Below are 16,572 nucleotides of genomic sequence, written 5' to 3'. Positions count from 1 at the left end.
TATTTTTTTAGTCTCATAGATAGAAAATAGTGAGGTTCCCCTCACTTTTTGAACGGGCCCTTTATATGGAAAACACAAACTCACAATGTATTACTCAAACAAAAGCAAGTTCTGATGTTGCCTTTCCCCCCATTCACCTCCTCCCCCCATCCCATTCCTCCAGCTGTCCCTGTCCCACCCTTACACTGGTGGGGTCTGGGTAGTGGGGGTTAAGGGGATTCATGCCAAGGAGAAGTATGAATGGGTCAGCTCTTTTGCATTGGGTGGAGTTCAAAGTTCCAGGCAGGAGAAGGTGGCAGGTGAAGTCCTGGGAGTAGTCCTGGGACCCTGTTGTCTGGTCAGGAAAGGCCCAGCAATTCTCCAGCAAGTGTAGTTACAGTGACAGACCCCAGTGGGCATCATGTTACAGTAGGCTACTTGAGCATGAATGATCTACCAAACCTTCCAAGCTCTGTTGCTAAAAGCCAAGTGCAGTTACATAATTTAAACATCCTAACTGAATGTAATTCAAACTTCTGCACTGTTAACAAATTAGCATCTACTTCCTAACTCAAACCCTATAGGTTTCCACTACTTTAGGGATAGTCCCAAAGAAGAAAATTTCATCAAAGGAAACTATTTATAGGGAAAGCCCAGATCCAAAGATAGGCAGATTTCCCCAGTGACCTTGACCTTACCAACCCTACCCATCATGATCCCCTAACTCACCTAGCACCGTGGTCGGCAAACTGCAGCTCCCGAGCCACATGCGGCTTTTTGGCCCCTTGAGTGTGGCTCTTCCTAAGCCTTAGGAGTACCCTAATTAAGTTAATAACAATGTACCTACCTATATAGTTTAAGTTTAAAAAATTTAGCTCTCAAAAGAAATCTCAATCGTTGTACTGTTGATATTTGGCTCTGTTGACTAATGAGTTTGCCGACCACTGACTAGCACATTCTCCCTATTAGCCCTAATTTCCTCGAGTAGCTTTCAAACAAAATCTAAGGTGGAACCCAATCCATAAGGCAGCTAGGAATGTGGCTGCCCTGGATGCAGGTTACCCTCCCCTCCCTGCATCCATCCAGGCCCTAAGGTGAACAGTTCCTGAAGTTCAGCTCACAACCAGTAAGTCCTACCTCACTGCCCTCAAAACTCCCTTTAGCTCTTCTTTTCTACATCCTGCTTTCCTCTGAGGCCCTCTCAAGTCCCACCCCCTCCATGGAGCCTTCTCAGACTGCTGCTCACAAAGGATGTCTTCCCCTGAAGCAACTCATGCAACCACTTTATATGTATTTGGTTGGTCCCACTGCATCTGACCATTAAACCCTTTACAACACTCCCTCACACTGCGATTTACTTACTATTCAAGATAATAAAGAAGATGGCTGGAATTTTTTTTTAAAGGGCATTTTTAGAAAGCATTTTATAAATAAATTCATATACAAAGAAGAAGCACATACACTGAGTACACAAATTACCAGTGTGGTGGACCCCTAGCCCTTCTCTCCACTCTGGGAAAACAGATCTGACGAGAAACAATGATTCCATCTTGGTAATTGTGTCCATCTACACAGACAGTTTTTCAAGCAGCATTTCTACTCCTTTGCTGGTGCTTTTGTTTTTCTGCAATGTGGGGATCAGGCTTTTCAGTCCAGCTTTGACTTTGCTTGCAACTTCTTGATCAGAACTCTGGAGAAGGCTGAAGAGAGAAGACGAAAACTAAATTCCATAGAAATCCCTAGATTGTCTGCCAGTGCTACCTGCAGCCACAGTAAACAAAATTTATTGACTTGTGAGACAAGTCTTATAACTATAAACGCATTTTTCCATCAGATAAATGATAGGGCTAGTAGCCTATGTTCTAAAACCACATAAATAAAAACCATTTCATAGTCTTGTTGGTGGAGTCACTCAAGGAAAGTAGGAGCAACTCCGTTCCATATAGAATTGGTCCTTTCACTTTGACTATCTTAGGACTAACACCCTGCCTTAAAATTATTTTACTACACGTATTCTATCTCCCCTTCTCCACCTGAACTCAAAAGCAGAAACCTGGTGTTTTTCTCCATGGCACCACGTGTACAGAACAGACGGCCAAGAATGTTCACTGAGCCTCTGAATTCACATGAATGAACAGGTGCACAGAGAAAGGTGGGGCCGTGAAAGGGAAGCAGTTAACGGCCTCCTTACTGAACTCTGCAGCTAAAACATTTAGTGAAGGGGTGAAGAGCTTTACCTTAGCGCTTAACTGCCTACATCTGAAACCTGCCTCTGCCACTCAATAACTGAATAGCCAAGAGCAATGCTATTTAAATTCTCTAACACTCTTGACCTGTAAAGTGGGATCAACAACAGAATCACCTTTTTCCTCACAGGGTGTTTTCGGGGCTCAAATGATCTTGTATGTAAAGCACCTAGCCAGACCCTGACACTTAGTAAGCATTCAATCAGTGTGAGTCATTAAGCAAAACAACATCAGCTCTGCTTCCCGAGACCTTGCTGGAGTGATCCATCACCAGGGAACGCGGCCGCAGAGGCGGGCTACTGTGGGGAGCCCATATAGGGTTAAGCCTTGGACTGACCTGTTGGCAAAGTCACAAACAAGTCCCAGCTTAGAGGGCACAGTCCTCTTAAGCATAATTAGGCTTGACCTTATGAGGCTCCCTAGATCTTATCTGGGAAGCTAATGGGCTGAGGGAAGTGCAGCAAGAACAAGAACAAAAACAAGTGAAACTCACAAGAACAGTGTAACTTTGGTAACCACTACCTTGTTTACCTCTGACTATAAAATAAAGACTCAGTTTGCCTCCGGATCTTTCTCTGTGGCCTCAGCCAGGCACAGGAAGATCCACGGAGACTAAAGAGAGCTAGAGAGCTATGAACGCTGTCTCCGTGTAAATCATTCTTCGCCGACTCCGTCCACACCTTTGGGAACCCCTGGCCCGCCGGGGCTGGACCCCGGCACGCTACACACAGGCCCTTCTCTTTACATAGGGGTTGGGACTCAGGCAGCACACCAGGGCTGAATTTCCTGTCTTCCCCCCCCCCCCACCCCACTTCTGCAGGACATGTACATGTGAACTTCTTAAACATATGCTTGGCATTTTTTAAAGTGCCTGGTCCCTATAACTTTCATCATGTTGAGAAAGAGAAGGATAAGCTAGCAGCCCCAAGCACCATTATCTCACTCGTGGGTTACAAGCAACAAATACTGCTTGCCACCTATGAAACTGAAAAGTGCCCTTTTAATAGATCTGTGACTCACTACACAATTTTATTTTAAATACCTTGGCTAAGCACATAGTCACATAATGCACAGTGATAAAAGTTGATATTTATTGAGCATGTGTATTGGACATAATGCTAAGTATTTTATATGTATCATCTCATTTAATTTTTTTAAAACAACACAGAACTATTATTTATTTCATTTTAAAACCCAGAGAATTAAGACTCAGAAGCTGAATAAAGTGCCGAAGGCCACACAGTGAGCTGAGACTGGAACCCAGTCTGTTTGTCTAGAGCTCATGCCTGCTAGACAATTCTGCTTCCCTGGGTTAGTATTCAGACTGCACACAAGGCCGATTTTCTTTTTCACCCAGAATGCTTTTTCACTTAATGCAAAAAATATTTAGGAAAAAAAAAGAAAATTGCAAGAGTTTGAAGTAAACTATAAGCAGGCAGATCATTTTACCAAACAAGTCAAGCACATGACAATATTCTAAGAACCAAACAAAAATGATTACTGTATTAATAAATTATTAGGTTATCTATGGTTCATCTTCCCTTCTGAACCCCAAATACTTCATGTGCTCCTGCTCCAATTCTAAGCAGTGTTCCATAAGAACCTATAATATTCCCCATATGTTTGCAATCCACCCAAGGGCAGCTCAGATTGATGAACGATCTCTATAAATTAATTTTATGGCACTGTTGAAATTTCTAGTTAATTAAGTGTAATGAAAGAATGTGTCAGTAGATGGTAACCTTTCAAATGTCTGATAAAGAAATTTATATAAAAAAAGTGCATGTTTCAGCTCATAGATTCTGGGTGTTAAACATCAACTGAAAAATTAATTTTAATGGGAAATGAACAAAATGATGTGTCACCCATGTTTGTAGATACTGATATACCTGAAAAAAAGAAATGTTCATATGGAATGTGTATGTTTGTAAGTATATTATATAATTAAATTATATATTGAACAAACATAACATTTACTGACATTACAGATGAAATTGCATAGCATTTGCATATGAAATACTGAGGGAAATTCAAACTAAGATTGGTATGTTTTCCAAACCTTGGTAATACAGCAAGGAAAATCAACAGTGATTGCTTTAAAACAATCTACAAACAAACCTACTTTTAAATGAATGTTCTTAATAGACGGTTTCATCTGGGAATAGAATACACAAATTTTCGATGACCTGTAAATTATAAACTTAACATACGGTGTCTAGAGAACAATATGCAAGTTAAGCATATGCCTCAATTCACAAATTATCAGTTTCCTATCCATTTTAATTAGAAATAAACAATACTATTGCAGACTTCAGAAGCAAATGCTTTTTAAATCCTTTTAGAATAGTTGAGAACAACGAATGAAAATTACATGTAAATTCAGTCACAATTTAAAAAATAACTTGTCAACATTTTCCTAAGGATAAGACTAATTCATTAAAAAATATATACAGTCCTGGCTGGTGTGGCTCAGTTGGTTGAGCATCAACCCCTGCACCGAGGGGGCACCCATTCAATTCCAAGTTAGGGCACGTGGCTGGGTTGCGGGATCAATCCCCAGTAGGGGGCATACAGAAGGCAGCTGACACTCTCGATTTCCCTTCCTCTCTTTCTAAAAATATTAATAAAAACATGTTTCTTTTTTTAAAAAGAACACAAATACATTTTGGTCAAAACCATAAATGTGATGTGATAATTAAATGATTCTTCTGAATGTTATAATTCTATGATCCTTGACATCCAAAAGAGGGCAGATGAAAAAAACTGCAAGGACTGATTGAAAGAGTTATATGTGCTTTCTACTATTTGCTATACTTGTATAGATCATGAATGACTGAAAGTAATGCTGGACTATGGTGAGCAAATGGTGGAACGGAGAAATAAATGTGAGAAGTCTTTTGCACGAACAAGCATTCAGGATGGGGACCCTGCGCAGAGAAAGACACACATTACACATACCCCGAAAGAATGATGGCACCTCGATTTACACCAGCCCACGACTTCAGGTTCTTCATACCGACATGTTCTACAAGTGTCTTTGCAAAACAACCTGTAAAATATACTGACACTTAGTGGACATCATATACCAAGATTTAAACCCCCAATCTCCCTCTCTACTGCCCTTAGATCTGTGAGTATGTTTGAATAGAAAAGCTAGTAAAAAGAGTTCTCTCCCAAACACCGCTAAGATGAAAAATTCCTGTTCAGGTTTATATAATGCATTTTTTGTAAAGCCATTTCTTTCAAATCTGATTCAAATCCTAAGCTACGTTAGCAGTAATAACTCAAGAGAAACGCTCACTTGGTCATGTTTGTGCTTCTTTGTTCTACTGAACGACTTAACCCTTACCTGAAAGGTATTCAGGAAGTACATGTTTGACAGCAGCACCTGTGCAACACATGGAATCAATGTGTTCTACTTTTGAATCTTGGCGGGCCTTTATGTCTCACTTAACCAAGGGAGTATGATAAAAATGATGCTAAACAATTCTGAGGCTAAATCACGAAAAAATCACCCACCTACTTTGTTCTTTTAAAACCAAACCCTCCATGCTCTAAGGAAGCCCAAGCAGCAGCCTAGGGAGAGGAACTGAGGCTGTTGGCCTCAGCTGTTGCCAGCTACTATGAAAGTAGATTCCAACCCCTAGCTGAGCAGCACTCTGCACAGAGGAAAAACAAGCTCCTGATCAAACCCTGATCAAATGATTATTTTTTTGAAAACTACTGTTTTGAGGTAACTTATTATACAACAAGAGATAACCAAGACAGCTAGCCACACTCATGTGGTGCTACATGAAAATGACAAACACTTCAGGCATGTGGTAGGGCTCTCAGTGCATTTTGATTAAGAGGAATAAAACTACTAGAAAATTCCTGGACTTTGGAAAAGATGATTCAGTATATTGTTTTTTCTTCAAAATATAAGAAGCTTTTCTCTTCTATAAAAAATTTAGTGAAAAATAGCTCCACGTCTCTATTCTCAAAGGTAGAGTGAGAAGTGACAGCTCTGCTGTATTGACTGCCTTACTAACCATTAGAACTGCAACTTTCCTAAAGACATACATTCATAACCTGTCAGTTTTTTTCAAATACAGTCATAAAAAGCCCAAACTACTTAAGTGAGGAAAGTCTCTTTAGTGGCTAAAATACCAGAGGGAGTTGAATTTACTAAGAGAAGGTCTGGTCAAAGACAGGACTGAGAGGGGAATGGTATGCAACTTTTCGATTAGATAAGAGATGCTGTCCTCCTGGAGAGCTGCATTTCCAGAACAGCCATGAGGTTTATGAAAAACCAATAAATACCAACCACTGGCTTGCTCTTTGGTCACATGTACTTCAATGCCAAATAGACACCAGTTCAAAATTCTCTGATAAGGATAATTTTCTTCTGCATATCCCTTCCTCAAAACTAGAGATAAATACCATGCCTTTCAATTGGGGTAATGATACTCACAAATCCCCTCCTCACCCCCACTGTACTGCTCTCACCATCCTCAAGAAATAGAATGGTGTTTTAGAAAGCTGGCCAAGCCCAGTCAGAATTCTGAAGTAGCAGAGAAAAGAGGAGTAAGAGGGGGAAGCGGGGAAAGAGGAAAAAAATTAAAGGATTCTAGGACACAAATTTCTAGCATTTACTAAAGCAATTCTTGCAACCACTAAATCAGTTCTTATAGGACACTATTTCTGAACACTCAACAAACTCATGTGAACTTGCATGGCTGACAGCAAGTTCAGGGATGCCAAGAATTACTGAAATCTCACTTAGGCTACAACCCAAAGGTTAAGTTTAACAACCTACCTTCTCTTCCGTTTTCTTTCATCTTTTTATCTTGTTCTATTAACCACTTCAGAACAAGGTGTCCTGCGGGATGTTCTGCAATGTGAAGCTAGGAGGCATCAAGAACACATTAATTTATTTCATCCATGCCTTGGCCTACAATCCATTCTACATCACCATATACAGATAAGGACTCAGCCATGTTGAAAGTTCCATAAGGCTTAAGAGATCTTTATCTAGAATGACCATTATACCTGGAGGTCTATCCTAATCCCCAGACTAAAATGAGGACAGTTGTTCAAGACAACACAGCCACTGATAACTGGTTTAGGCTGGGCTTCACGAGTCCCGGTTTAAAAAGCACCCCCAAAAGTTCATCTTGAGATCAAACTCACCACTTTTCAGACTGCGATATGCAGTTATGAGGTACAAATACACCTATGGGACAGAACCCTTTAGCAGAAACATTGAAAACTAATGCTGAATGTTGACATACAGGCATTATCTGATTCCAGCCAAGAAAGCATCTTTTTAGCTCAATCTTACTTTTTCAAGGCCATATCATTGTTCCCACAGTACTTAGGATCTCTCCTTTTGAAGCACGGGAAACAAGGGGCCCAATTTCTTTAAAAAGAAACTTTCACTATGCACGCATCGTCCCTATTTGCTAATATGATCAGCCGTATGAGGGCAGCGGCCTGGGCTTCTCTAAGATCCACAGGCTCCCATATACATCTATCTGTTCATCAGGAACTTATCACCTAGTGCAGGGCAAGGGTCCCGCATGATCTGGCTTCTGCCTTCCTCTCCTCTTTGCTAAGCGATTTCCAACCCCTCCAACCTTCTGTTCTTACACAAGTTGAGCTCCTTCCTTCCTTCAGGCTGCTGCACGTGCTCTTCCCTCTGCCGAGAATCTTCTTTCTACCATTCTTCACTGAGCTACTAATCCTCTGGGTTTAGCTTTCACTGCCCCAGGGAAGCCTTCTTGGGGATAGGATGACTCCCACTTACAATCCCATAGAACCTGTAGTTTTCTTTCACAGCGCTTATTTCAATGTGAAATGATTTTTTTGAAATGATTATTTTTCATTTAAATATTATATTCATGTTCATCAAAATGGTAAGCTTCTGGGGAAGAGGGGCAGCGTTGACCCAAATAAATATAGGCAGAGCCTATCAGAAACAGCAAAGACTTTTTACTAAGAGGGGATTAGGGGAGATGTCACGGAGGATTCTAGGGATCCTGAAGGATGAGAAGGCTTTCTACATGGAAAGCATAGGACCACAGAGATATGGGCAACACTCGAGACTGAGGGAAGAAGCACGGGCAAATGCAAAGAGGTTCAAAAGTCCAGAAAAAAATTCAAAATAGAATTAAGAGCATAGAATACACTGGGAAGACAGCTTGGGGCCAATCATGGATAACAGAGAGACTTATTTTTACTCAGGGTGTCACTGCAAGGCAGTGTTGCAACAGCACTGTTTCGAATTCAGTTTTCAAATGCAATGCTGATATGCAGTGAGTGAGACAGTTATGACTGAAATCTTCCTTGCAGCTTTCCTGCCTGTCTAAGAGCACATTACCTCTCCATCCTTGCCGCCAGGATGCAGTTCTGCTGCTGCCAAGCTGGCGACGGCATTCATGGCAGGTTGAGCGTCTCCAATGGCAGCTCCCAGAATGCAAGGCACCAACACACAGGCAGACTTATCTAGCACCATTTCTTGAGTGTGATCTTGCATTTAGCTTAACAAAGCTGGGGAGATGGATTCTAAGAGCTCTCGGCGCCGGATTTCTGTATCTTTTTTACTGTTGGAATAGGTTGAATGAGTAGTAAGGTGAGATAAATGACAAAGGAAACATGGTGACTGTATTTTCACAAAAACCTCTAAACAATCTGTGGCATACACTACTATATCTTTCTGTTATGCATGTGCATAAGTGATTTGAGGGTGGGATGTGTCTTTCATGCTTGTGTCGTAGGATGTGACTAGCACCTGCACAGAACAAGCACTCAACAAGTGAAGCTTGCCTTATGTAATAATAATAAAAAAAAAACCCTAAACCAATCCAAAAACCAAACGACAACAAAGTATCTTATAAGACAACCCATGTTTACACCATTTTATGAACTCTACTCTCTAGAATACTCAATTATGTGGTACCAGTAGCTTTAAAAAAAAAGCAAAACCAAAACAAATCACACACCTAAGTACCTACTATGTACAAGGGGCTCACAGGCATTCTTCTGGCACAACACTTTTATTTTCAGGATAAAAATGAGTACAGGTTTAAAAATGGAATTCACTTTTTGAGTTTTGGAGAGAGAAGGAGCATGAGAAGGGGCCTGCATGCAGGAGCAGATTTCTGGAAGCAGGCACTACTGAAATTAATAAATCAGAGGACAAAGGGCGCAACCCGCCTACTGTTCTTACCTGTGTGCGTTTCCATCTCCTTTCTGCAGAACTTCAATGATTTCTCGTACTGTATGTGCAGGATCTCGGGGGCTTAGTAGGTACAACAGGACCTTCCTTCCATATTTGTCATTTAATATGTTAGACAAGGAACTAATAATTTCCTGTAAAATTACAGAAACAAAAAAGTGAATCTGTATGCTCAAAGGATGCTTGGAATCTGAATGGCAAAGAAGGATACATACTGAACTATTTCCCCCAACTCACTTAATGGAAAATGTGCAGCTAGCTGTAAAATCGTCTCATTAAAGCACCAGAGATTTACACTCAGAACACAGAACAGATTCTCTGCTGTGACTGGCATTACTGAAAAATCCAAGGAGACTTAAAAATACTTAAAGCAGTTATCTTCAGTCACTATATAACCGATATTACTTAGGCCACCATTACCAGAGCAGATCAGTTAATTTGCAGCTGCACTTAAGTGTAGCATCAGCATCGATGAAGAACATTCTTATTAGAATTTCCCATTGAGATGTATGTGGAGGGAGATAAAGAAACTGTTAAACAAGACAAGTGGATAAAGGCTTTTAAAGTTAGATTGCTCATTCATGGCAAATGAGGGCTACTTAAGAGTCGCACGAGAAAGAAAGGGGAGGGAAACGTGCAAAAAGACTCCACAAAGCAGTTACAAGTAACTACACTCTATGAACAGTAACCTTTTCTAGTTGTATGAATTTAAGAAACAATGGCAATGGCATCCCTATCTCAACTAAGCTCCTGTATAAATTTGCTGTTTTCAAAGACAGAAAATTCACTGTTTAAAAATCCCTTTACACTTAATAGAGAATACACAACAGAAAAATCATCAGCTATTTCCCCCTCTAACATTCCTATTTCATGCCACAAGCCTAACAGATACTCAAAGCCATGTAGGTTTTAGCACCAGATATTCTCGACTGGCTGGGGCCATAGAAAGAATTAGGTCCAATCACGCAGGTTTACAGATGAGGAACCCAGAAAGAGGAGAGTAACTCTGCCACAGGATGTAGAGTATCAGTGGCAGGACTCTGACAAGTTCTGGTCCCTGATTCTAACTCTAGTCTCTTTCAAAGAAAACATAAGCTCTCTATTAAGGAAATGAATTCGCTATGAGATGATATACTCAGATTTGCTATTCTCTTAAGTGCCTATTTATTACAATGAGATCAGTAATTTTAGTGCAAGGAACCAAACTAAAAATTAAGTCAGTCATCACCTCTCCCAAGAAGACATAAAAATGGCCAATATATGAAAAGATGCTCAACTTCACTAGTTATTAGGGAAATGCAAATCAAAACAATGAGATACCACCTTATACCTATCAGAATGGCTACTATTAACAAATAAGTAACATGTGTTGGAGAGGTTATGGTGAAAAAGGGAACCCTCATTCACTGCTGGTAGGAATGTAAAATGGAACAGCCACTATGGAAAACAGTATGGTGGTTCATTAAAAAATTAAGACTAGAGTTACCATATGAACCAGCAATCCCTCTTCTGGGTACCTACCTGAAAAATTTGAAAATATTTATTCATAAAGATATATGCCCTATGTTCATTATAGCATTATTCACAGTGGCCAAGATATGGAAACAATCAAGGTGTCCTTCAATAGATGACTGGATAAAGATGTGGTACATATATATAATGAAATACTACTCAGCCATAAGAAAAGATGAAACACTGCCATTTGTGACACCATGGATGGATTGTGAGAATATCATGCTAGCGAAGTAGGTCAGATGGAAAAAGTAAAAAAAAAAACCCATATGATTTCACTCATATGTGGTCATAAAACTGAAAGTGACAAATGAACAAATGAGTAAAAATTCATAGACACAGACATTAATATGGTGGTTAACAGAGGAAAAGGGGGTGAGGGGATGGAAAAAGAGTAAAAGGGGTCAAACATATGGTGACAAAAGGAGATTTGACTTTGGGGGTGAACATACAATGCACTATACAGAAGATGTATTACAGAACTGTATACTTGAAACCTATGTAATTTTATTAGTCCATGTCACACCAATAAATTTAATTAAAAATAAAATAATCTTAAAAAGAAAAAAATTAAGTTAGTCATCAACTATGGGATCATGATACAGCAAAGTCCATGACCCCGAGGTTGATGACACAAACCCAGATTCCAGACACATTTTCTCTTTTTAAATTCTCAAACATATCTCGTTTCCTGCACAAAAGTATACTGTGCTTCCTGTAAGTAGTAAGAGCAGCTAAACACTTAAGTACTCACTAAGAACCAGACCTTATCTGAGAGCGCCATGTCCATCATCTTAAACACTCTTCACAGCATGATGGATGACAAAGGTACTGTAGCTTACTTTCATTTTACATGTAAGAAGCCCAAGGTTTAAACAAGTAAGGTGACTTAACGTAGAGAAGTAAAGGTCACACATCCAGGACATGATCGCCTCTTTCCCTGACTCTAAACCCCACTCTGCTTTTCTACTTTTGAAGTTTAAGGTCATGTATAAAGATTTCCCTATACAACATAAAGGTTTCCAGAGAACAGGTGCAATAGACCTAACCACCTCAAAAAGAATAGAAATTTCAACCATTCAAGGAAAATGAACAAAAATCTCAGTAAAAAGGGCAAGACAAAACAAAATTGTACACTTCACAGAAGAGGGAGCTCTTTTGTAATTTCAAGGTAAACAAGACCCAAAGTGGATTCAACATATGCATTAAAAAAAAAAAAAAATCCTCACCTAAGGACATGCTTTTATTGATTTTAGAGAGAGGAAGGGAGAGAGAGAGAGAGAAAAACATCGATTGTTTGTCTCCCACACACCCTGACTGGGGTTCAAACTCACAAGCTGGGTATGTGCTCTGACCAGGAATGAAACCTTTGATCCTTCGTTGCCCGGGAAGACACTCCAAACAATTGAGCCACACAGATCAGGGCTCAAAATACGCATTTTTGATAATGAAGCATTTAGTGCCACAAATATAGGCTACCATTAGTATGGATTTTCCTATTTAAAGTTTAACCAACCAACTCATGAGAGGAAAGATGCTTTAACTTGCTGAAAGAAGAGAGTGAGGATACACAGCTTAGGCCAATTTCTGTAATCATTTATTGGTAAAAACCCCACAACCTTGCTGTCCTAAAATACTATTGGCTATAATCCCTTTAAAACAGTTGCTTAAAAAATAAATAAATAAAACACATACACACAAAACAAAAACTCAAAATGGGTGAAGTATTCAGTGAAGAAATATAAATGGCTGCTATTATTCCTCAGTGTACTTACTTTCTCTGTGGGTTTCACACTTAAGGACTAGGGTAATATACATAGACGTGGGCAGAAAAGCTTTCACTTCAACAAGAGAAGCTTAATTCCATGTACAAACACTATTCAAGGACTAGTGCCCAAACTCATTGCCTTTCAGTTTGTAATTTAGGAATTGAGAATCTAAAGTTATGTTTGTTTGAGTGTGAAATCACTTAATTCTCCTCGATCTCACCCTCATTCCAGCTTTCCTACCAAAAAAACATATATCTAAAAGGAAACGGTATGAGTGCTGTCATATTAGAGCACTAATTCATTTCTCTTTAACCTAGTTAGAAAGAGGAAATTTCTAGCGAGGAGAGCACTAATGAGTATAGTACATGTAGAATTAGGTAAGAAGAACCAGTCAACTATTGCAACTATTGGTATCGTTGACTTTTTGCTGAACTCAGTCTTTAAGCTCAAGCAGAGTAGCCTTTGGCAAATCTTTTAACCTCCCCACACATCAATTCCCTTATCTATAAAAGGAAATGATGCACCTGCCTGACTTGTGGGCCATTACCAGGAGCAAAGCTGAAAATTAAACGGCAAATGGCTATAAAGTGATATTTTTTTTTTTATTACACAATGCAATAGGCTCTGCAGTGGTTCGGTGGGATGGACATGTGACTCTATACACACATGTGCAGCATATTTGGCAACCCAGCAATTTTGCTAAGTAAATGACTTAGAGAAACAAGGAGACATACAAGAATGCTCATAGAATTATTTGGAATAGCAAAAAAATAGTGAGTTTTTAAAGTTTTAAAAATTGTAAATAATCTGAATGTCCATCTACAGAAAATTGAAGAATAAACTGCAGTATATTCATAGTAAAATACAATTTGGCATTGAAACAGAAATGATTTAGAACAGGGGTGGGCAAACAAAGGCCCATGAGTCAACCTGCAGCCTATTTTTGTACATCCTACAAGTTAAGAATGGTCTTTACATTTTAAAGGGTTGTTAAAGAATAAAAACAAAATAAACGGGCAGCAGAGATCATATATATCCCACAAAGACTAAAATACTATCTGGCCCTTTTAAAAAGGGCTTGCCAACTCCTGATGATGAATTCCACAAACATAATATCAAAAAAAAAGCAAGTTACATAAGAAAATATACATAATATTACTGACATGGAATCTGTAAACATGCAAAATAGTATTATATACATCTACATATAGCAAAAGGATAAGGAAATGTATGTGAATAATAAACACAAAATCCATCACCATAGGTGAGGGTGAGGGTGGATATGCAATCATGGACAGGTACACAAAGGGCTTGAACTTTTACTGTATTTGTCAAGTTTCACTTCTTTATCAGATAGTAGGTGGCTGAATATCTACTGTATAATTCCTTACACTTTTCTGTATGTTTTAATAATAATATATTTCCTTTTCTGAGAAACACTGCTGTCAAAGCAGCTGCATCATACCAACAATTCCATGGTAAAATGGATAAAATTGTATAGGTATGTTTATTTTGGAAAGTAAAGTAGGTGGGAAACAGTGTGTATCTATCTTTTTAGAATGTTTTTTATTGATATTTTTAAGGGAGAGAAGCATCGATGCGAGGAGAAACATTGATTGGCTGCCTCCCTTATGCACCCGGACCCACGGAACCCAAAACCTGGGCATGTGCCCCGATGGGGAAATGAACCGGCAATCTTTTGATGCATTGGATGACACTAAACCAACTGTGCCACACTGGCCAGGGCAGTGTGTGTATCCAGTTAGAAAGGTGAGGGCTCAGCTGACCAGTCTGTTATATCAACATGGTATTTCAGGAAGTCTGGCTACCCTGAAGAGAATTCTTAGCAACACTAAGCTTTCTTGTGTATTTTGAAAAAGAACTGCATACTGCAACAGGTTTTCTGGTAGATCGATGGGGAAAATGCAAGAGCAATTAGCATTCCAGGATTTTATCACCAGCTACATAGTGTAATGACACACAGGAGCTGTTGAGCATTTGTCAGCTAGAGGCAAGAGATCAGTAAATCAGGCCATTCTCGGAAAGCTGCCCTGAGTATGAGAAAGTCATTAGGAATGTGGGTTAAGTAGTGGTGGGAATCAATCTGATAAGCACAAGGAATTAAAACTGTTTCAACAGCAACTTTAAGTGGGCTAAATCTTTGGAAAATATCCAGCAGACAAATTGTGGCAAATCTTGAAGGAAGTATAGTTTCTCTTGAAATCTATCTGGAACAATTATGCAGATTTTACTTGTCCTGAAAATATTAAACAAAAGCAAACTTTGAATAGCCCAGCCTGTTTCCATTTTCATGAAACAACTTTGTTCATTAAAAAATCTATGGCCTCACATCACTGTCACTGGAATGAAAAACAATCATTATTGACTGGAGTCAAAAGGGTAATAAAGATACAAGGAACATGTCAAAAAACTCAGTTTGTGACATGAAAGTCTTGCCAAATGGTTTCTTCCCACAATCTTATCCCAAAGAAAGTCATCACAATCTTAAAACAGTCAAGGGGAAAGTTGGAAAATGACAGCCAGGGCATGAGAAACTCCCACACACTGGGACCTACAGCTGGCATCTAAGAAAAATCTCCTTCCCCTCTGCTAGCTGATACATTTTCCCCTACACCCAGCTCTACTGGTCTAGACAGGCTACAGAGAGAGGCCACAGCACTGCCACATGCCAACAGGTAAAGTCTCTTTCTGAACCCCATCTGCTTCTCTCTGCAGTTGGCATGAAAGTAGTTTTTGTCACTGAGATTTCTCCAAAGGCCCCATCCATGGTATCAAAGAGAAACGTTTGTGTAATTTTCAGATGAATATTTCTATACAGATTATGTGTTTTTTTCAATGTACCCAAGTTTTGTCCCTGCAACCAATGCTGCTATTTCTTAACCATACCCCTGCAACCTCTATTACATATCCAACACTACCTGCACACTATAAATAAGGAAGGGAAGAGGAGAGCACAGATTCAGAAGTCAATCATTGCAGAATGAAGAAAATGATTTTGGAATGCAGTTTTTACTTTGGAGTAGTACTTTCAAGAGGACAGCTGTTTTTCTGAAGGAAAATTTAGGGTTAAATAAATTGCATTCAATTATTACTTTATGGTCATTATACTAGGCTAGAAGGAATTGCTGAAATGTAAAAAGGAAGCTAGTATTTTCATTTTAGTAATAATTTTTAATCTGACTCTACAAAAACTTTGAAAGCTCTAGGAAGGATCACAATTGAGTTTTATCAGATTTGCTTCTCCAGCTCAATCAGGACAGATGTATTGACAGGCTGGGTAACTGTGCAGTGGTAGTTTCTCCACAGGGAGAGGGAGAAAGGTCACAGGTGTCCTCTGCCTGGATATGAGCTCCTGAATAATTGAAGAATTACTATGTCAACGAATTTCTAATCAAATCTAAGCACTGCTTTGCTAAATTTTCATTTAATATATCATATGGTCTAAAAAGTCATGTTATCCTAATTTAACCATTATTTTACATATTTAAAACAATAATTATTAATATCAAGTTACTAGATTATGGTTTATACAGGAATAAAGCAAATCCCCATTAGAGATTTAATGTCAACTAATAAATAATGAAATACCATCAAGGAACAAATAATTCCAAGTCTTTACACATATATGTGAAATAACACTTACAAATCCACAAATGATATATCAATGTAACTTAAATTCAAGACCATGATAATTACTTACAGATATGATTATCTGCTTCACAAGCTTAGTATCATCAATACAATCAAACGCCGCCAGTAAAACCAAATGGGAGTATTGGCCCTGTAAGAATCGAAAACCAGGAAAGGTTAAAAAAATTCGTAGCTT

At 39.0% G+C, this 16,572-nt stretch overlaps 1 protein-coding gene across 1 annotated transcript in view; it reads right to left on the bottom strand.

Moving 5' to 3' along the window:
- Nucleotides 1–1,371: 1,371 nt before the first annotated feature.
- The window catches only part of PUM3 (pumilio RNA-binding family member 3), a 35,887-nt gene continuing 20,686 nt past the window's right edge, over nucleotides 1,372–16,572 (bottom strand). Inside the window, 6 exon segments of the mRNA XM_014546303.1 lie at nucleotides 1,372–1,679; nucleotides 5,184–5,274; nucleotides 7,024–7,111; nucleotides 8,587–8,809; nucleotides 9,436–9,578; nucleotides 16,447–16,527. Coding sequence (XP_014401789.1) covers nucleotides 1,547–1,679; nucleotides 5,184–5,274; nucleotides 7,024–7,111; nucleotides 8,587–8,809; nucleotides 9,436–9,578; nucleotides 16,447–16,527 — 759 coding nt within the window. The 3' untranslated portion in view covers nucleotides 1,372–1,546.

The sequence above is a fragment of the Myotis brandtii genome, unplaced genomic scaffold, assembly GCF_000412655.1.
Source record: "Myotis brandtii unplaced genomic scaffold, ASM41265v1 scaffold44, whole genome shotgun sequence".
NCBI classification, from domain to species: domain Eukaryota; kingdom Metazoa; phylum Chordata; class Mammalia; order Chiroptera; family Vespertilionidae; genus Myotis; species Myotis brandtii.
This window is presented reverse-complemented; position numbering and strand designations above follow the sequence as displayed.